The sequence below is a fragment of the Dryobates pubescens genome, chromosome 17, assembly GCF_014839835.1.
Source record: "Dryobates pubescens isolate bDryPub1 chromosome 17, bDryPub1.pri, whole genome shotgun sequence".
In the NCBI taxonomy this organism is placed as follows: domain Eukaryota; kingdom Metazoa; phylum Chordata; class Aves; order Piciformes; family Picidae; genus Dryobates; species Dryobates pubescens.
This window is the reverse complement of record NC_071628.1, coordinates 12,593,467-12,614,997: the sequence shown is the minus strand read 5'-3', so window position 1 is coordinate 12,614,997 and position 21,531 is coordinate 12,593,467. Positions and strand designations below refer to the sequence as shown.

The window sequence follows — 21,531 nt, the reverse complement described above, 5'->3', positions numbered from 1 at the left end:
GGGAAGGAAGTATTAAAGCGAAGCATACAAGGAAGCTTCTGAAGACAGCCTGTTTCTGCCAAAACATGCAATACAAGAAACTGATTTGGCCCAGTAGGGCTTCTTTCATGAAAAGAAAGCATCAGAGCAATTTCTTTCTGTATGCCATCTGTGGGCTCACTCCATCTCACAGTAAAGCTGCTGCTGGCTGCTGTGCTGAGTCTGCAGAGCTCACAGACAGCATTTCCCCAGAGTCAACAACCTTCCCTTGCCCAGAGCAATGGCAAGGGAGCATCAGCATGCTCTCCTCAGCTGCAGTCCCACTATTTGTAATTATTAGTATGCAGCTTAAGTCCCATGCTAGTAAAGCACAAAAGCTTGCACTGCATTTTTCTAGTAATAAGGGCAAATATATTTTCTCAGTAGACATTAGGAACAACTTAAAGCATGTCAGCCTCTACATCAAGCATTGAGGAGCAGGCAGGGCTCCAACCAAGTGAAGTCCTCCTTACAGGTCTTGTCCAACACAGCTGTGAACCCGGCTGGCACTCCAGCAAGCAGCAGGGAAATGGTTTCCCTCTTAACAGGAACCACATGAAAGGCTCCTCCCCAGATAGGATTACAGTCAGATCAGCATTTCAGTAAATTGTGATGGAGCCCTGGATACCTACAGTACGCTGTCTGAAATGCTCAGGATGGAGAAACACAAACTGCATGTCCCACCAGAGCCAGGTGCTAGCAGGTGCTGTGCCAACCACTGATTTTTTTCCTGTTGCACAAAGCCTTTAAGCATCATTCAGCTTTTCACTGCTCAGAAATATGCAAGTGGAATTTTATTTTTGCTTCCAAGCAGAAAGAATAATGCTATCTGTATTGCCTTCTATAAGAATGCTCAGAACAGTTAAACATGCAGTTGGATTTAAAAAAAAAAAAATAAAAATTAAAACACTGATACATTTAATTCCTAAACTACAACAGCAAAAAGTGTGTCTTACATTTCTTATGTGTTGAATAGGAAAAGCACATCTTTACTTTTGATGTACTTAAGTACTTCAGGTAGCAAAAATGCACTAATATTCCTCAACAAAACGTGACATTGTTTGCAAATACAGAGTGAATGTCTGGTGAAGATTTTTGGACAATGTCCTAAGTAGGTCAGAAAAAGGTGTACAGTTACTTTAAAATGTGTAGTTCAACTTAGCTGCATACAATCTTAGGAAAACAGAGAGGATTACAAAAAGCATAGGAAATGATATCATCTGTCAAGCAGGGAAGGAACTTTAAAACCACAAACTGATTTCAATTAGAGCAAGCTATGCCAAAAGCTAATTTCCATTCCCACATGAAGACCAAAACCATTTAAATAGTTTGAACTACATTTCAGATAAAAAGGTTAACAGTAGCTTATATGATGATTTTCCTATTATTTGTTAAAGTAGAAACAAAGTGTATTTCCCCATTTTGGGATGGGAGTGATTTTACACATAACACACACACATAAAGTTTCCATAATTTGTCTTACTGCTTCTTAAGGGAACCCTTCCAAAGGAAAATATTTCTTCCTTCTTTTTAAACTACATTCATTACAGGGTACTGTTGGGACACCCAGTCATCTTCATTAAAATTAGCCATTCAAATCAGTGAGCTTTCTCCTTTCCAACCATGCAAGAAATCACTGACATATAGTCAGTAAACTAATTATTTATTTTGTGCCATCTTCTGAGGGAATGTTGAAAGTAGTATTACCAGAATCATACAGACTATTCTGAAACATTACTCTTCCAGAAGTTTATACAAATACACACGAAGGCTGTCTGGAGCACAGATGATGATTTTAAGATTGCATGTTTGAAAAGCAGCCTAATAATGCTGGTCCAGACTCTCGTTTCTCAGCTATATCAACAATTCCATTAATGTCAGCAGAGATATTCCAGTAAATGAAATAACCTGTTCCAAGGTACTACATGGGCAGAGACTCAAGGAAAAAGCACAGGAATTACCACAAGGCTGGTAAAACAATGCATATAGCTTTGCTTTAACTTGATATGCATAGGAAATGTTAACAACATTAATAAATTACTGCTTTTAATCAATTACTGTTCTCTTTCAGGTCCAACTTATAAACAGTCTACACTGGAGACTTCTGAAGTCAAAAACTTATGAAACCAGAACAGGAATAGAGAATTTTAAAACTTCATGACACCAAGAACACTACCACACCACACCTACTCAGGAGGTCACCAAGCAAACGAAAGGTAACACACACACCATTTACTCTACCACCCCAACGAAAAGATGTGAGTTGTGAGAGTTTGGGGTCCTCAGGTGGGAGAGCAGGCAGAGCCCAGGCCAAGGGTGCACTGCAGGGCCAGGCCACAGGGTGAGGGCATGTTGCAGGGCTGGCCAGCAAGCACCAGGACAAGGGCACATTGCAGGGCCAGCCAGCAGGCACCAAGCCGAGGGTGTGCTGCAGGTCTGCCTGGCAGGCATTAGGGTGAGGGTACACTTCAGGGCCAGCCAGCAGGGTGAGGGCACACTATGACCCTGGCCAGCAGGCACAGGGATGAGAACATGCTGTGGGGCTGGCCAGCGGGCATCAGGGCAAAAGCATGCTGCAGGGCTGGCCAGCAGGCCCTGGGGTGAGGGTGTGCTGTGGAGCTGGCCAGCAGGAACCAGTATGAGAGGCTGCCTCTTGCCTCTCCGTGCCACTACTGAGGAAACACTCCCAACCCCGGCCGTGCATGACGCAGGGCTTTGCCTGCCAGGAGCTGTAAACAAGGAATGACAGCCTCATCTCATCCCAGATGCTCAGCGTGCTTTCTCTGTCGAGTGACTGACTCACAGGAGATGGCAGCTGGCCTGGGATGGGCCGTGGGCCTGCAGCCCTGCATAGGGTGCTGAGAAAACCCACAGCAACCTTGAAAACTCTGGAAATATTACAAATTCAAGACCTTTTACCACTTCTGACAGCAGCAGAAGACAAGGGAAGGGGCTGAGATCCAGGTTTTACTGCCATTGAACAGACATCTCCCACAGTACCCCAAGGAGTGGAATGCTGGAGCACAGAACCCAGTGGCCAGACTCCAGCCTCCCCCTACCCTGCAGCAGCTCACAGTCTCCAAGGAGACCTCGATCCCTGGCTAGTCTCTCTGAAACTGCTGGTGGGAAGTGGAGCAGGCCCCATTCTGCGCTGGCCAATATAACCAGCCTGACAGGGAGCACAGACACTTGTTCCCACCAGCTGCTACCCCCAGCACCCACCACAGCTCTCACCGCCTCTGCTACAGCTATAATCCTTCTGAGACAGCTTTCATCAGCAAACACTGCCCCTCTTTACGCAAGCCCAAGCTATTCTGAGTAAAACAGGTTGGAAGCAAAACCAGTACCTGAGCTGAGACACACCTGAGCCATAGCCCTGGGAGCAGCAGTGGGTACCTGATGCTGAAGGACAGACCCTTCTCCTCATCCACTCTCCCACTCCCACAGGGCAAAGCAGCAATTCCAACACCATGGAAGGACTGTAGGATATGTCTGCAGCACAAACAGGGGCATGACCACAGCAGAGACAAGGGCAAAGTAGTCATGGCCCAGATGATTTGGGAGGGAGCAGCAACTGCAGTGTTAGCAGAGCACGGGGTGTTGGACACCTCCTCACATATGCACCTGCAACTTAAGAGCCACCTACACCTCAGAGCCAGTGAGGGAAGTGCTTCCACACATGGCAATCCTATCTCCAACCCTACTGTAAGCATACCCAAAAATTCACTTCTCACAGCAAGCTCACTGGTGTCACAAAAATCCCCGCTGAGAAAACCACCGGGTAATCTTTTCAACTACGATCAGATTCCTAAAGCCGACTCAAACTGAAAAGTCCCAACAACAGACCTGCATAAGACTCAGACTTGAAGGCTTTGTTTTGCTTTCCAACCTGCATGTTTTCCAAACTGCATTATTGATTTGATTCCAACACACAACCTGTCTGTAAGAGCCACTGTAAATCTGGTTTCTGTCTCTGGTACTACATGCCATAAAACCCCTGTCCACTACTGATTCCTTAAGTACTAGAGACACACATAGCTTAAAATAGTAGTATCATAGTATCAGTCAGGGTTGGAAGGGACCACAAGGATCATCTAGTTCCAACCCCCCTGCCACGGGCAGGGACACCCCACACTAGATCAGGCTGGCCAGAGCCTCATCCAGCGGGGTCTTAAACAGCAGCATATCCAAAAGACAACTCGAAAACATCTCATGTGTTAGAAGCCACACATTTTAACGTGAGAAATCATGGCATTTTCACTCATATTTGTTATTTGTATCTTAAATATGACAAATTTGTAACATCTACTTAAGATTATTATTTTACTAATAAGAGTGTTTAATTATTTGTTAAAATATACAATTAAAATAAGGTTTCATGACTGCATATTCTGACAAAATATTAACTGCCACCCATGGGAGCTGACAGTAATCTTTTGTTATCAAACGGCGTTTTTTGTCTTTATGCCTCGTTTCCTAATAGCAGATCTAAGTCATTGTGGTATACTATGTAAATCTGTATTCATGGATTTTTGTCTACAGTGCCAACAGTGCAAATAACTTACAGAAAGTGTATGTTCTGTAAGTCCTAACGAGGTGCTGGGTCATAAGCATTACAGGAGAGTGCACAGAAGCAGTGGAGTCTTTCCTCTCTACAGCTCAAGACATTTTTGCTTTTAGAATTGGTTTGGTTTAATAAATAAGATCGATGTGACCCCACACACAAAAATGTATCTCAATCATTGCACTGATTATAAACAGTACCATTTTTAAGCCAACTGCTAAGACTATCTGCAAAGTGTTAATATACTGTATACAGAAAAAAAAACCCCACAAACATTTAGAAGTGGGCAAACTTATGTAGCAATGTAAGGAAAATTATGTCAGCACTTATTAAAGGTTATGATTAGCAGAATATTCCTGTGTAGAGGAAACATTGCATTAAAAACTGTAGTCAAGTCTTCTGTACCCATTTATCTAGGTGATCCTGCTCTAGCAGCAGGGGTTGGACTAGATCTTCAGAGGTTCCTTCCAACCCCTACCATTCTGTGAGTCTGTGATCTGTGTAACTTCAACAAAGGCTAAACTTACAGAGATTGGTGGTAAAATGTTTCAGAAAAGGGATCACAAGAACTGTAACTTTAGTTGTATTCTGGTTTTAATTTTAAGTCTTGACTCATAAAATACTTCAGTGTGGCCTAAGAAAAAGAATGAGGTAATACTAAGGCCCACTTCTTGCTGACTTTTACAAAGGTGCCAAAACATGTAACAGATGTAAGGATATATCTGCCCTTCTGTATGCTGAACACCACTTCGGAGAAGGTCATACTTTACTTTACTGGCTTATAGGATTCAGGCATATGCACCTAGTTAAACAGTAGCTGCAAACCAAGGCAGGAATGCAACAACACACATTTGTGCAGCATTTTGCATCCTTCCTTCTTCCACTACTCTCTGGGAACTCTAAAGCTCCATACCCTCCTCGTGCTGGCCTCTCCCTAACAGACATCACAGGAGCCTGAGAAAGGGGCTGAACTACATAGAACAATATTTACCATTTTAGTACATGCCATTCCGTTACATTCCACAGTTGTTATTGTTTTTCCACTGCTATTGCACAAAAAGGATGCTAAAGCCACAAGCTGAAGTGGTCAGTTATGTGGGAAAACTCTTATCAACTAGGAAAGCAAAAAATAGCAAGGTAAAATACAGGGGCAAAGCAGACCACACACGGAGTCTGAAAAGAGACTCAGAATTAAAAGGATGACCATTTTGCACATTACAGGCCTCAGCTGACTGCATCCCCCACTGACTTCAGTTAATACATTGTTCAGATAGTTACAGGCATTTGTGGGAACCTTTTTCCCAAAAAATTCTTCCAGAAACCTCACATTTTATATAAAAATGAAAATAATCTATGTTTCAAGAGACAAGCACCACAGTAAGATGAGAGTACAGTGCACTTGACAGCTGGCATCTCAGTTATGCACTGAGATACCATCCCAAGCAAAATCCTACTTCCTATTGGGCAATTCTCCCCACGAGGAGTCACTGAGCTATCTGTTTCACTGAATTAATACAATTTTACTTACATTTCTCTGGATCTTACTTTTTATTTGTTTTTTAATTTCCTTAAAAACCAAACATTTTGGCATCCAAACATTTCTACAACAAGTTATCTCTCTGAAAAGCTTCATTTCCAAATCATCTTTTTTTTTTTTTTTTTTTTTTAAGAAAAAAAGCTGTTCCACTTAAATCCTTGCCCAGTTTTGTATCTCTAGTAGCTAAGGAATTATCACCTGAACAGAGTTGGCAATATTAGATTTATAAGACAGGTATTGAGCCTGGCAAGAAATTCTGCAGTATTTGTAGGCCTATATACATATGTAAAATATAGAATAGTGTTTGGCTTAGTAACCCCCCAAAATGAAAGTATAATTACAAAGCAAGTCACATTCAGCCAGTTCTGAAGTCACTTCCCTATCATTACAGCTTTTGTGCTGTACATGTGTGCATGTCTAGCACTGAATTGAGATAAGGCATTTTCCAGAACATAAGGAAGACTGGAACCAGTGTTACAAATTGGAAAATAAATATAGCTTTAAAAAAAATAATAAATCATTTTGATTGGGTAAAGTACCCCCAATAGTTTGTCTCTGAGACATTCTTCAGTTTCATAATAGGAGGCTGCTCTTTATTTCCTATGATAAAACTATGTGTGGTGACTCAGATGTTATTTATCCTAAATACTGGCTACTCAATTATCTTCCATACATTGGTATCTTTGCAGACTCAAAACAACAATATCAAAGACACAGAAGAAATACTTACTTGATTTTGAACCACAGGAGGGGGCTATCTGACCATTTGGGCATGTGCACATGTTTGGTCTAGAGCAAAATCCATCCCCACAGGAATGTCTGCAAATTGCTATAAAGAAAACATAAATGCCTTTAAAATATGCTTCAAAAACCCCAGACACATGAAAAACACCTGACAGAAAATATGCATTCAACACCATAAAACAAGTACCTACAAACTCACTAAACTGCATACAACAGATTTCAAAATAGTTCCTTCTCTCAGCTAAAGCCTACACTGAGGCAATCTGGGAACATGCCACAGGCCACACTAGATGTAGGGAGATTTCCTCGGAGAAGCAAACTCAGGTCCATTTCATGAGATGACTCTTGGAGGAAGGATGGCACTGAGGCAGCATTACAACGCTCTCTTTATTTCTGCACCGGACATACACCAATGTAATAACTCCCAGCTGGCAACGCATTGCCTCAGCAACTCTTAAGACAGGGTCTTACCAGCCTTAGGCAAAGTGCCCTTTACAACTATTTCTGATGCACTGTACCATAACACACGAATACACGCACAGTACTATGCTGTATGTATGTACATATTTATATTCCTACATGTGTATTTCAGGGATGTTGTCCAAACAAGCAAAGAGAATGTACTTTCTGGACCCATGCTGTTGCCTCCTTCCATTTACTTACATGGATTACCATATTCCACAGCTCCTGAGAGTCCATACATCCTTTGGATCCCTTTAGCACAGACTTCAACAAAACGTGTGGATGAGATTAATCCTTTGTTAAATACTGATATCACATCACTGTATTACTGACCATAAGACTTTGTATATTAGCTTAATATATTTAAAATGGTAAAGAGATCATGTGGAGCTGCTACTGAAACCATACAGAAACACAGTTCACTTCTGGTATACAATTTAAAATACCCTGAGATAGAGGGACAGAGACAAACCTCAGCTGTAACACGTAAGGGGATTAACTTACGGACTATGCATTGGTTTCCACCAGGTAGAGTTTTCCATCCAGGGCAACAGTAAGCATTGTAACGTGCTCCACATACATTTGGTCTGGGAAAAAAACAAACAACAAATTATTATTTTAACTCAGAAATATGTTTTAAAAGTAGAGCCATAAACCCAGAATAAGTAAATAACTACAGTGTGCATTCCAATAATTAGTTCTAGAGAAGTACATTTGTAGCAGAACTGCATGACTTCAGTTATTGGGTTGTTCAGGCAATGTACACTCTTACAAATTAAGACTACATTATAAACATGACATCAAATCAGTAACAACCAAACAACAGGAACAGAATGGGCAAATCTTGCTTCCTATCACTCCATATCTGGAAAAGCTGCACACAGGGCAGCTTTAAATACAAAAAGGGGGATCACATCTGTCCCCATTAGAGAACACAGAGTACGTCTAACACTCTTTGAATGTTTCTTTCTAAGCTTCATGGCGCTTTCTCTTGACTCTAAGGCACTATTACTGTTCCCTGGTTTATCCACACATGTATTGACCATGTACATGTGTATGAGTGAAATATGCCAACCATGATATTAGCCAAGAGAGCCAAAATCTGTAAATGCTTCATTAGCAAAACCAGCTTACTATCAAAGAAATGAAGGATATGGGTGCATGTAGAGAGACAGCATCCTGTGAAATGAATATGAAGGGCCTACTGCCTTTCTTAAATTAGGGATGCATTGGAATTTTTCTTTCCAACACACTTCTCTCATCCGTATTTTACCCTTTCAAATAACTATCACTAGAGCTTAGTGACAGAAAGCTGACAGGACATAGTGCTATTCCTACTATTATTTTATGGATAAAAACAGAAAAGCTGAAACAGTTCTATGTCCCTTATAGATAATTTTTTTTTTAATCTATCCTGTCCTATTTAATGCATCTACCCATGCAAGTAAGGCTAGTCCTATTTAATTCACCTATCCATGCATGTAAAGCTAGTATGAATAACTTCAAACACAGGAAATGAGCTTCCTTTTGTTGCATGCTTAATAATTTTCATAGAATAAAATTTTACGGTCTTTATTAATATTGTGAGCAATTACTAGATTAATGCAACTAAAGATAGCTATGAACTAAATCTTCCTCGAAACTGCTTTATTAAAATAGTGTATATAGATTAGAGACAGATTTAAAGTGTTCATTGTTTCAGGAAAAGGTTTCCACTATTATTTTGACCTTGGTCTTTCAGGAAGCTCTTCATCTCTAGTATTGCAATGTCTAAGTAAACAACAGCTACCTCATATGGTGAGGCAACTTAAGACAAACAATCTCAATATACACTAACATTTATTTATGCACATTTTCCAACTAACAAGACTTTTATACTGTATTTATTTAGGGATCTGCGTTGCTAGTACAATGTCAAGTGCTTCGATTACACCAACTTCGATGACACCTAGGCTTTGCATTAGGTGCTTGGCAACAAAACTAAAGTCAAAGCAAACACTTCCATTACCTTCCATAGGTTCTGGATAATTACAAAATGGTAAGTAATGTGAACAAGAGGAACACAACTGGACCTGCTGCAGAGCCCTTTCCTCTTCCTGCAACTGGTGTTACAGACTCAAAGTCTTTTTCATATAATTCCAATGTATTCAGTTTTAGTTGTGTCAGCTACTTCCCACAGGGCTCTAGCCATGTAACTTCCTAGAGTTCCCTGTTCATCAATGCCAAATGTTTCTACACCATCATCTGCCAAGTAAGACTGGCAAGCAGACAAGTCAGATTGCTTTTCACCTTCTCCAGTCAGAAGAAATAATGGAACTTAATAAGACAGACAGAATGGGTTTGTTGCTACCTGTTATAACGTACAGGCATAAATCACCCATTTCCCATCCAGGTTAGTAAGAATCTATAAATGGCTGTAATGTTTAGGTACTCTGTCAAACTTCAGTCTTGGTAAGTACATGGCTTTGGGGACCATCTGGTCCAAGTTAAGAGCCAGAAGTAGATTTCTGTGCCATGGGGAAACCTGATTTTAAAAATCTGTTTCCAAAATGGGGCTCTGGAAAACCTGTATGTGCCAGTAACCATGAAGTCAGAGGCCCTGGGAGTCTTGAAGCTGTCCACAGGGTAGGCTAAGCCATACACCAAAGAAGCTCCAACTCAGATGCACTGTGCTTAGCTTTAAAAAAAAAATAATTTAAAAGTCATCAAATTATACTTCCATGGAATACTTTGAGCCTGACAAGTGCATTTTCCAGTGGAACACTTTTTTGTCAGAAAGCTGTCTAGCTCACAAAAGAAAACTGTATGAAAGTCTGACCACTGCTTCCTTAAGAGGGAGTGTTCTTCATTTGTGCCTAATTGCAAAACAGCTTTAAAAACAATTAATTTTGAGAGTTAAATTAATTTACATTTATGAGGTGATCTGACACCACAGCAATAAATCACCATAAATAAAGTATTCAAGGGAATAAGAGTTTACCTCATGTAAAATAATGGAAACCATCAACCAAACTGTAAAGGTGCTGTTGTGGTACTTAATTTAAACAGTTACCTAACAGTTACAGTTATTGTGTTTAATAGAGCGTATTTTCCTGCCAATGTTATAGGCTACAAATACTAAAGCAGCATTTTATATTCTTATAAAACTGTTTTCCTGAGAAGTACTACAGAGTTCAGTTATTAAAATCTGATTTGTAATGGCAAAATAAGCAAAATACTTCTATACAGCCCAAGCTGCTTGTGACGTCACACCACTTTCCTTTCACTCCAAAGCCCAGAGGAGGGAGAGAGCATCTCAGGAACAAAGCTGTTCCCATTCCAATTTAAAATAGACAAGTCTTTCACTCTGTTTTAGAGTCAGTTATAGAATCATAGAATAGTTTGGGTAGGTGGGGACCTCCAAAGTCCAACCCCCCTGCATTGAGCAGGAACATCCCCTGCTAGATCAGGTTGCTCAGAGACTTTTTGAGCCTGATCTTGAATACCTCCAGGAATGGTGCTTCAACCACCTGCCTAGGCAATCTGTTTCAGTGTTCTACCACCCTCATGGCAAAGAACTTGTTCCCAACATCCAATCGAAACCTACTCTTCTCAGTTATGAACTTATAAAGTATTACAAGATTTCTGTAATGGTATGGTGCTGAGAGACAGTAGGACTGATACCCAGAGTTTCATCAAAGATGTCCAAAATAACAAGAAATTAAGTCTTTGATTAGTGACATGCAAGTACAAATTCAGTATCAAAATGAGTTGAATAATTATCAAAAGACATTAGTCATCAACTAGAAAAGTCTTAAAGCAGCAGAGAAATAGTTCACATGGAAATTCTGATAATTGATGTTTAATAACATTGATGATAACATTCTGATAATTAATTGAAAGTGAAATGTCTGGCTGACAGCATCTGCATGCCTCAAACTAGAGGATGCTTTTCAGGAACAACTGCAAAGAACCTCCACCCCCATTATAGAGCAAAGGTTTGTCTGTCCTTCCCACCTGCATGGGGATGGAGCCCAGGCAGAACTGCAGCATCAGCTCCTTCAGATGAACACATGTGGTTCTGCCCAGGTCAGTGCTGTGCTACTCCAGGCTGTGGCTGCATCACAGCCTCTGTCTGTCATGCAATTCTCCAACAAATGGTCTCTGTTTTCCATGAGGAAACACTGACATCATCTCACAGCAAGCACCATCTGGGCCCACCTCTCCCTTGCCCCATCTCAGCAGGATGACTGGCTGCCTGGCTCTCCTGAACTGCATGCCATTAGCCAGCAACCGAGGGTGGATTCATGGAGCAGACACACCAGTGTAAAATCACAGGAAGAGATTCATGCTAAGCTTGGCAGTGCCCTCTTACTAACCACAATCAGGCAGCACAAGTAGGTGTCAGTTGGAGAAGCAAGGGAGATGTTCAAAAGCCCTGTGTGAAGCTAGCCACAGGGCACCTCCAGCATTGCGGCCATCCTCTCCAGGGCCCGGGCAGTGACCCAGTCACGGCCCTGTGCTGCAGCCTGCCCGGGGGTGTGCTAATTCTCTACATCCGTGCTCTGCCCTGCCTGTGACCCCTCAAGGAAATTACAGCCCTCTCCTGAAGAAAGTATTGCCCATCTGCAGCTCCCATGGGAGGAAGAGTTTCTGGCATCGCTGTGAGCAACACTTCAGGCAGAAATGTCAGCAGCACTGCCATGCACTGGCCAATGTTGGCGTAACCCAGGCTGAATCAAACCCAAAGTGTGGCTCTCAAAGAAATTAGAGAGACCAGAAGACAGAGTGGGCAGAGAGCAGCTGAGAGAGTAAGAGAGACAGCTGAGCACCAGTTAGAACTGAGCTGAGATGTAGGGATACCAGGAAGGGTTTCTAATCACTCCCTCAGCTCACTTCTCTCCCTAGGAAAATACACAGAGATTCTCCCTTGCAAGAAAACGTTTAATGAAGGACTTCTGTTAACTGTTTGGCTGCAGTGGTTAGCATATGTTGAACATAATGTAGTGACTCAACTTTCTGGCAGAAGAGATACAATTTAAATCATCAGTAGCAGCCAATGGTTATTTTTAGAAAAGCCTTTTCCTATTTTCTGTCTTAGGCAGGTAAAACTGGTACCTGCTAAAACTGTAGCCATCATTATTTGCTGATCATTTCCACATAGAATTGGAGTGGTACTTTCAGATTTGTACTGGGAACTAAAAGGAATTACAAACTGCACCTGAAAAAAACATTAGGCTGGTCTTAAAAATGTGGTTGTCCAAGTCTGACTATAATCAACACACTAAGAAATGGTAGCTAAGGATCTAAAATGTAAAGAGGAATGGCTTTCACTAGTTGTTTCCCAGAGACACATATTCACATCTACACTTTTCTTCTGTAAAACAGCTTTAGGTACTTTTCAAAACTTCTCAGCAGCTCAATGTAAATGCAAAAAGCATGGAGCAGCCCAGCTGTGCCGACTCCACTGGAGCTTTACTCAGCTTTCCCACTAAATCAAGAATTTCCATCTTTAGAGATACTCTGAATCTAAATGGATACAGCCATGAGGAATCCAACTTAAGTTCACTCTGTTCTGAGCAGAGATTGGACCTCACAGATTTCCAATGTCCTTCCCCATCTCAGTGATAGAAGCCAGGTACTTGGTGCATAAATTGAAGGTCAATACCAAAAGCACTTCCTTTTGCTGTGCTAGTACATACCCCCTCCTCCATGGAGCAACAGAATCAGTAAGGAAAAGTCCAGCTCCCAGCAGAACACTGCAGCTAACAGCTACAGCAGACAACAGGCAGCCTGCCCAAGCCACTTGCAACACACTATTTGTGTACAAGGGTCCAGTGAAGAAGCCTGGTTGTTCTTTGACCTTGCCACTTCCAGTGAGCACATCCAGAAACTCAGAGACTTAACTATGTGGATGGGAGCAAAAGCCACAGGCATGGACCTGCATTTAACCCACATAAACCTCATTTGCAGGTACCCCAAATACATTAAACAGAGATGTTTTTACTCACTCTGCCCTTTTTCATCATTCAGTGAGGATTATTAAAGAGATCCCTAAAGCTATTTATTTCACCTGTATAAAAGGAAAAACTAGGAAAAAAATTCAAAACTCAGAGCAAACACAAAATTTAGCTTCTGTTATTCTCTAAAGTATAATGATGAATTTTTAAGCAAAACCAAAACCAACCAAAAGACAAACAAACCCCAACACCTTACATAGCAAGGACCACATCTGATGTACTGTGCAAAAAGTGAGCCTGGATGTTTGTGCCACGCAGAGAGCCTAATATGATAACTATTTCTCACTCTGACAGTGAGGATACCGCTGTCCCAGAATCCTGGCTCAGCTAAACTGAAAAAATAACATGCTGAGCAGCTCTACAATATCTTTGGCTCCAGCCTATGTGCAAGTCAAGAGTTCAAAACGACATGCAAGTTTCCTGCAGCAACACCGAACATTTCTCTAACCCTAACTTCCATCACACTGTGACAGCGAAATACAGCAATCCAACAACAGCATTTGACATAAAGTGAATTCTTCCACACTTGCTCTGAAAATCTGACCATCTCTTGCAGGGTCAGACTCATCTAACCTGACAGCCAGGCATTGTTCTCATTCATAGCCAGGGATAGATGTGGTTCTGGCACTCCCTCATTGTTCCACTTGAGAATGTCAGAGGATCTGGTTTGACACAGTCTCCATGCCTACATAAGGCATGTAAAGTAGGAGTAGCCCACCACAAAAAACTATCTGCTGGGCCAGACAAGCATTGCTGGTAAACAGGAGGGAATCCAGCAGGTACTTTCTTTAATAAATATTTTTTTAAAAGAAAATAAATAAAAAGGTGCATTCATAGGACAAGAAATCATAGCCTTTCTACCCTGGTAGCACTAAATAGCATCCCATAGGAAACATCTTACTGTGGGTTACAGCAATGCTTAGCTGTCTAGATGCCACTCCAATGGAAGAACAGGAAAAGACCAGGCTACTGCTACTGCACCACTTCCCACACTCACTCATTAGCCTGCTAAAGGCTGTAAATGGAAGGAGACCTCTAACAAATCTCCCCGGAGGCAAGCCCAGGACTTCTGCCAGTTCACACTGCACTCAGCTGAACAGCAGCACAACTGGTGTGGGGCAGGCTGGCCAAACAAGCCCCTTGCCGAGGCTTTCCCATGGGCTGTGGTATGAGTGGGAGCTACACACCATCCCCACCTTGTAGCAAATGCAAGCACTGAGGGAGTCTCATAAATCTGACACTTGTATCAGTACTTATCAGTGAATGAACGCCCTTAGGTGTTAAGCAAGGCCATTAACTTGTGTTTTAAAGTGCTCTCCCTCAGCCTATTGAAAGATTTATGTTAGGTAAGATAGCAGCATGTCTCTGCCTCCCTTTGCAAAAGGCTGTATCCTATCCTTTGCCTCTCTCCTTGCTGCAATAAGGATACTGAGTTTTCAAAAGGCCAGCTAACAGCATGACTGCCACAAGGGAACAGACAAATCCTGTTGATAGAGATCCCAATGTTTTAGTTAACCTTGTCCCTAACAGACACTGGTAATTTAGTCTGTACATAGGGAAAAGAAAAAGATGAAATACCAGAGGGAAAAATAAAGGAGGAAAACAGGGAGCGGGGGGGGGGGGGGGGGAAATGCTCCTGAAAGGAAAAAAATCAGTTTGAAACCTCAGATGAACATCACTGGATATTCTGATGTCCTCCAGCAAAACATTAGTGAGAGAAGCTTGAAAAAGAGAACGAAAATTATTAAGATTGTAGACAAAAGAACTGTGGCTTTCATTTGGTATTTCTGAGGCTTCAATGGTCGTGAATCATTTCATAAAATGAGAAGTAGAAAGGAAAACAACAGATTCTCCAGCAAGTCAACATTCAAAATGTTCTTCCAGATAAAAGCTAGAACTCCTTTATACTTCAGTGAAAAGCTATAAGCTAAACCAGAAGGCACAGGTTTTAATTTACTAGGCTACATTTTACCTCCCGATTTACCTTTAAAAAATTGAGCCAAACTTTACTGTCACAAAAACCAAATTACTCTTTCCATATCTCTATCTGCACACCAACCTTAGAATGAATGAGGATATTCAGTAGGTCTGAAATCCTTTAAAATATACAAATAAAACTCGAGTGAGAAAAGCAGAATACATGGGAAAACAACGAAAGGAGACATCCACAACACAAGACTGAAGAGTTACAAATGTATTTTCCAGAACAGTGTGATGGTTAATCAGAAACACACCAGGCCACAATTGTTCCATTCTACAAAAATATTTACTGAGTCTGAGGGGTAAGACCAAAGTGACACACATGCATCTGTCTCCTCTTCATCTTTAGGGTTGAGCGGGGAGATGAGGAAGAGGAACAAGACTGAAGGTGATCTTATTGCAAAGCAAAAAAAACCCAACAATTACTGTCTTATATTTCCACATATGCACACTCAAAGATCCCCAAAGCTCCTAAAATCTTAAGTAGAGGTGGCCTGCTATTAGCCAATGTCTACTACACTTCTCCCCAAAGGGAGTTTTCCTGGTGATCTCTGTGGCTAAAGAGTTTGGGTCTTGCATTTTGGACAGTACTATTTTAATAATCACAGGCTGCTGTGTCCATGAATGTAGTTAGTGACCCTTGCCAAAACCTGAAAACACAGAAGTTCATATATAGAGCATCTGAGTTTGCAGGATGGATAATGTCCTCTGTAAGCAGCACTGCTGAACAATACAACACAGGAAAAGAAAATAAGCATGCAGGAAAACAGAAGCTGCAATTTTATTCAACAAGGATCACTGTAAATGAAGCTGACAGATGGATTATCCCTGCCAAACCCTAACCCAGTCATCCTCCTATTGCTCCGAAATAAAGTGGAAGCAGCCCTATGCTTACTTCAGATCTGCATCCCAAGCCCAGCTTAGCCCCATAGGTACTGGCACAGCAGCATGAACTTGCACATAAAATAGCTTATCCAGTCAACAAGGCAAACACACCCAGATCAAACTGCATCTGGAAAACAACTTGTGGAACAACCATTGCACACAAGATGTACCCTGTTCTGGCTAACAGGGAAGAAGTCTGCTCCTATAAACCTTAAGTGGGCTCTTGATTGAGACAAGTGCAGCTGTGGTTAGCATCCCAGCCACATGTCAGAGGCTTCTTTTGCCTACTCTAAATCATTCTCTCAGGAAACCTGCACTGCAACATGAAAATTACTGTACCCTGCTGCAGCCAGATGCACTGGTTGCTGTTCTCCTCAAATCTTTACGCCCACAGTTTCCGAAATCTGAACAGCACTTGTCCTCCCTCAACAGGAGTTCAACTAATACCAACAAGATCTGAAAGCCTCCAGAAAGAAAAGACTGAACAAAAGATCAGACAATTCCATGACAAATTCATGGACAAAAATGGTATCTGGAACATCAGGAAAAAAACCAAGTGCAATCCATGAGATCTCTGGGTTTTTGTTTGTTTGTTTGTTTTCCTGAGTAAGAGCTGTAGCATATATCCTATCAAGCGATAGCCACAATCAACCTTACATAAGGCTTCCCAGGATGGAGCAGAGCAAGGTACCTTCCCACCACAGCACACAAAGCAGCAATCTCAATGTGAAATTCTCCGCTCCTGTACACAAAGTACAGAGCCATCACAGGCCAGCTGTGACATATCCTGCAGCATCTGGGTCAGCACATCAGGACAGCTACGAGCTACGCAGAGCAAAATAAATAAATACATAAAATTAAATAAATAAATGGAAGAAGAAAAAGAAAAGAAAGGAAAAGAATGACAGTTCTGCCATTCTGATCTTCAACGTGTCACCTTGGCCAAGTGGTGCTTGCTGACAGGAAATCTGCTTCATCTGAGTCCCCTGAGGCAATTTTACAGTATTTCCAAAACAATCATATTTCTTACAGTGGGTCAAGAGCTGGGCTATACTGTTTATTGTAGCCTGCTTCCTCTGTTTGCTCTATTTGTAACTTGCTATCATAAAATGGTAAAAAAGTATTGTGTTTTGGGGGAGGGGTGGCCTGATTCAAATTTTAAACAACAGACACGTGGCACTTCCAAACAATTTATGTCCAGCTATAATATGGTATGAGGAAAAGATCACAGAGGAGAAGACAAGCTAAGCAGATAGTGACAGAGCTACATGTGTCTAAGACACCGGTGAATGGGAGACTACAATTCCCACCAAAAGTTCTAACCATAAAATGGTTTTTCACTTGCATACCCAAAATTAACTGAGCCCTAATTCCTCATGCAGGCCCAGAGGTCTATCTCCATGGAGCACAAACCAGAATCAGGATTAAGGTCACGCCTTTTTTAAAAGAGATGGTGTCCAAATGATAGAATTTGGAAATACAGTGGATTGTACAAGGATTATGTAGGCCTGAATACTATTTACTTTTTGCTGGTTTTCTTCAAGCTGAAGAACAACATGGAACTACAACGAGATGGCTATCATGGGAGCTTCACAACGCTACTGGCTCTGGATAGAGCAATTCAGTGCAAACTATTGTCAGACAGCTTTCATTAAATGCATTTTAAATTTTCCACATAGTATTTAAACTAGCATGCTCCAAAATGTAATTAAAAACTACTGTGACAGCCAGGAGAAGACATATATATGACCACAACTGAAAACAATGTGTTATTCCCTCTTTAAATATTACCCCTTCAGCAAGTGTTAGTAACAGCTATTGCAAGCCACAGAACAGATTCTGTGCTGGCTTCCTGCTTGGTTCTGTCTGCCTTCCTACTCCTCATCCATATGTCCTGGTCTCCAGAGAAAGTCACACCTACATCAAATCTCATCATACAGTTCTACTGAAAGGAAACATGTACACAGGACAGTGCCAAGACCTATGAACTCATTTCACTCTAGAACCAGGCTTCCAAAGATAACACAAAAGCAAAAAAAAAAAAATTAGTATTACAACCACTGGCAAATAAACTCAGAGAGGCACAAATTCTTAACTCTCCAGGTAGTTGCCAGTGACTTCAGGTTTTTATGATGCTCTGGCATAAAAGTTGTTCATACTCCATACAGGCTTCACCCGTAAGGTGTGGGGCACTGGAGGGAGGTCAGCCATGCCACCTGGAAGCCAGGCAAGTGCTTCAGTACCTCAAGTGTTACAGCAGATTGCATGTATTTTTAATTCAGTTTTTTATTCTTGAGTATTCAAGACTGTCTGCTCACAGAGTGACACTGACAAGGTGTGGCACCAGCAGCTGGCCTGAGGTGTACAGGCCAAAAGTGGTAAGAAAAATGTTTGAGGTTTTTTAGTATAAACCAATATTTACCGGTACGGAAAGTCTGCTTTTCTTCAGCAGGCTTTCAGTGGTAAATATTGGTTTAAAAGGAAAACCAGAAGCCTTAATTATATAGCTGAATACTAGAATTATGTTATAGATTTATAAGCTTTATTTTATTTCAGGGAGCAGTGATGCATAAAAAGGGTCAAACCCAACCAAGTTTACTTAAGTGAGTATATCAGTCCACCTGCGGACTTCGTCTGAGATGACCAAAAGAAACTGGTCCAAAAAAACCCAAACGTTTTGAAGATAACTATTCTGTTCTGCAATACTCCCTATCACTTCAACTCAATAAAAACAAAGAAATGAAACCATTCCTGCACAAATGCATTTAATTAGTGTCTCAGTTTGAATCGTGTCACAATTCAGCTGCCTGAAAATTTCAGTTCTTTTAAAACTTCTGCTGAGCTATTTGTTAGGCAAATAATTGCCTCCTTTGACCATTACACTGAGAAGAGACTGATCAACATCACTTAAAATATTATTAAGAACTGACTGATCCTCATTACAGTTTGAGGTCTTTGTCTAGCACCATCAGAAAAGCGGAAATCCTAATTAATGATGAGATCTTTAAGCACAATACTTTTTGTATTCAGTGTACGAATCAAATAATTTTTCACTTTATATTCAAATGATTCGAACATAAAAATGGTTGACTTCAAGCATATATAGTTTAGAAAAAACTTCCCATTCCTGTCCAGTTTTGTAGGTCTGTTTTCTCTATAAACTGACACTACATTCTTAGGTGTCTAAGGGGTAGCAGAAGAGTGGTTTGATACCTTCAAATTCAACACATTAACATTTGTGATAAAGTGTTGGGGATCCAGAGGATAAAAGCGTCTCGGTAAGAACTTGTTATTTTAACTTGCTTAATCACAATGGATTCCATCAACATTTCCATGAATTGAGGATCTAGTTATACTCTGAAATAATTACTGCCTTTACTCTGATTGCCTTCTAACAATCAGAGGCACCACACACATAAATACACATTGCTTTAGACCAAACAGATGGCAGCACAAGTACTTCATTGATAATTCCCTCATAGCTGGACTAATTTAAACTTCATAAGCAGCAAGCTTAAAGTCTTAAAATTAGTACATCAGAAGCATTTGCAAATAATTTGTAACTATTAAAGTTAAAATATACTTCTAGAATCATGTTATATGTCCTGACAGCTCACTGGCATAAACAATGAGGCAAAGGTCACAAGGACAAAAGCAAACATCCCCTGCAATCAACAGCTTGTAGTAAAAAAATGTTAAGTGGGAAAAATCACAATAATTGAAACTGATCTCGGGCTTCTTCCCTTTAAGATACAAGATGAGCATTTGCAGAGACTAATCTCAGTATTTTTAAGTGCTAAAAGACTTTCAATAGTGATTATAATCTCACACACAAAAAGTCTAAATGTAAAGGTTTTTTTCTTAAAATGTATCTCTGTGATCCCACAATCAGAGAAAGAGTTCATTGCAAAAAGAAAAAAGAGGTCTTAGTCAACTATAATAACATTAAAATAACGTTTCCTGGCATCTGTTATGACTTGTATTACAACTCTCAGATTCCCAAATGTATTTGCACTGATGAACAAGTTTAAAAAAAATAGTGTTTTAGTCCTCCAATAACAATGAATTCTCCTTGTCTAATGTATATACAGTTCCTGCACATTCAAAATATGTTTTCCATCTGGTCTTCCAAAGAATTAGTTCCAATCTTGTCTGTTAAAATGACAATTCTCTTTATTCATATTGTACAGTACTACACCTTAGGAAGTGCTCAAATTTTCTAAACTAGAAATATCCACCAGGATTCACCCAATGATGATCAAGATGACTGTGTCTTAATCTCCTGCAAGCAATTTGGGAGCTCTACACAGCCTCAAATGAAAGTAACAGAAAAAGAAGGAACCAAACTAATAATTTTTGTCTTTACTGCATCTCAGATCATCTGGCAAATTATTATATCCCAGCTGAGAACCTGCTTCTCAAGGGCACTTACTCAGATCTGCAAGATCCCAGATAATTGATCAAGATACAAAATACCTGCAATCAATATTGCCATTATGTCTAGCTATGCAGATTACTAAGTAGATATGGAATTCATGGATAACGCACACTAGAAGTACATAAAAAATTGAAAGCTTCAGTTAAACATAAGAATCAACTCACAAGACTATAAACCTATCTCAACCCATTTTAGATCCTAAAACTAATTAACTCTTGAAATATCACCTCTCAAGGTACTGTTATTATTTGCTAAACAGCACAGTTTGAGAGCAACTGTTCCATTCACCAAAGATATTTTATGCTCAGATAACACACCTCTACCTCATACCAAGTCCATCAAGTCAGCACACATGCTATATGGTGCACTCAATCTATATTGATATGAGAACAGTGTTTGTCAGTTTAATATCAAGAGTTCTACAACAAGACAGTTGCTTGTATCATCCTGAAGAATAAAGCCATGTTTCTGGTAAATATTTCTCCTTATCATCTTTTATTGCCTGCAATTAGTCCTACTAATTTTACTAAATGTCTTCCTTGCCAACTAGGTTTTGTCACAGGAAGGATCTAGTTTGATCAACTTTTCTCTTGTGACAAGGTGTAAAGAAATTAAATTAGAGCCTCACCCTACAAAATCAAATCCTTGAAAAACAGTACCAGTAGCTTTCATCCATTTCTACAGCATGGGGACCTAAAAGTATAAACCCTCTCCAACCAGGCAAGCATAAATAAAAGCCAAAATTGTCAATCTTTCTTAATAGAAATTAAAAGCAGTACATGCATATGAGGGAGTTCACAAGAAATTAAAGCATATTCATCAAGGCCTTTACAAATAAAGTTGTGATAGTTCCTTTTTGAGGCTATCAGCAAAAGAAAAAATAAACAAAAAAAAAAAAAAAATA

At 40.5% G+C, this 21,531-nt stretch overlaps 1 protein-coding gene across 1 annotated transcript in view; it reads right to left on the bottom strand.

Moving 5' to 3' along the window:
* FBN1 (fibrillin 1) overlaps positions 1-21,531 on the bottom strand; it is a 153,437-nt gene that overhangs the window by 130,197 nt on the left and 1,709 nt on the right. Inside the window, exons 3-4 of the mRNA XM_054168756.1 lie at positions 7,830-7,912; positions 6,850-6,948 (exon numbers count right to left, since the gene is read on the bottom strand). Coding sequence (XP_054024731.1) covers positions 6,850-6,948; positions 7,830-7,912 — 182 coding nt within the window. The remainder of the gene's footprint in view (positions 1-6,849; positions 6,949-7,829; positions 7,913-21,531) is intronic.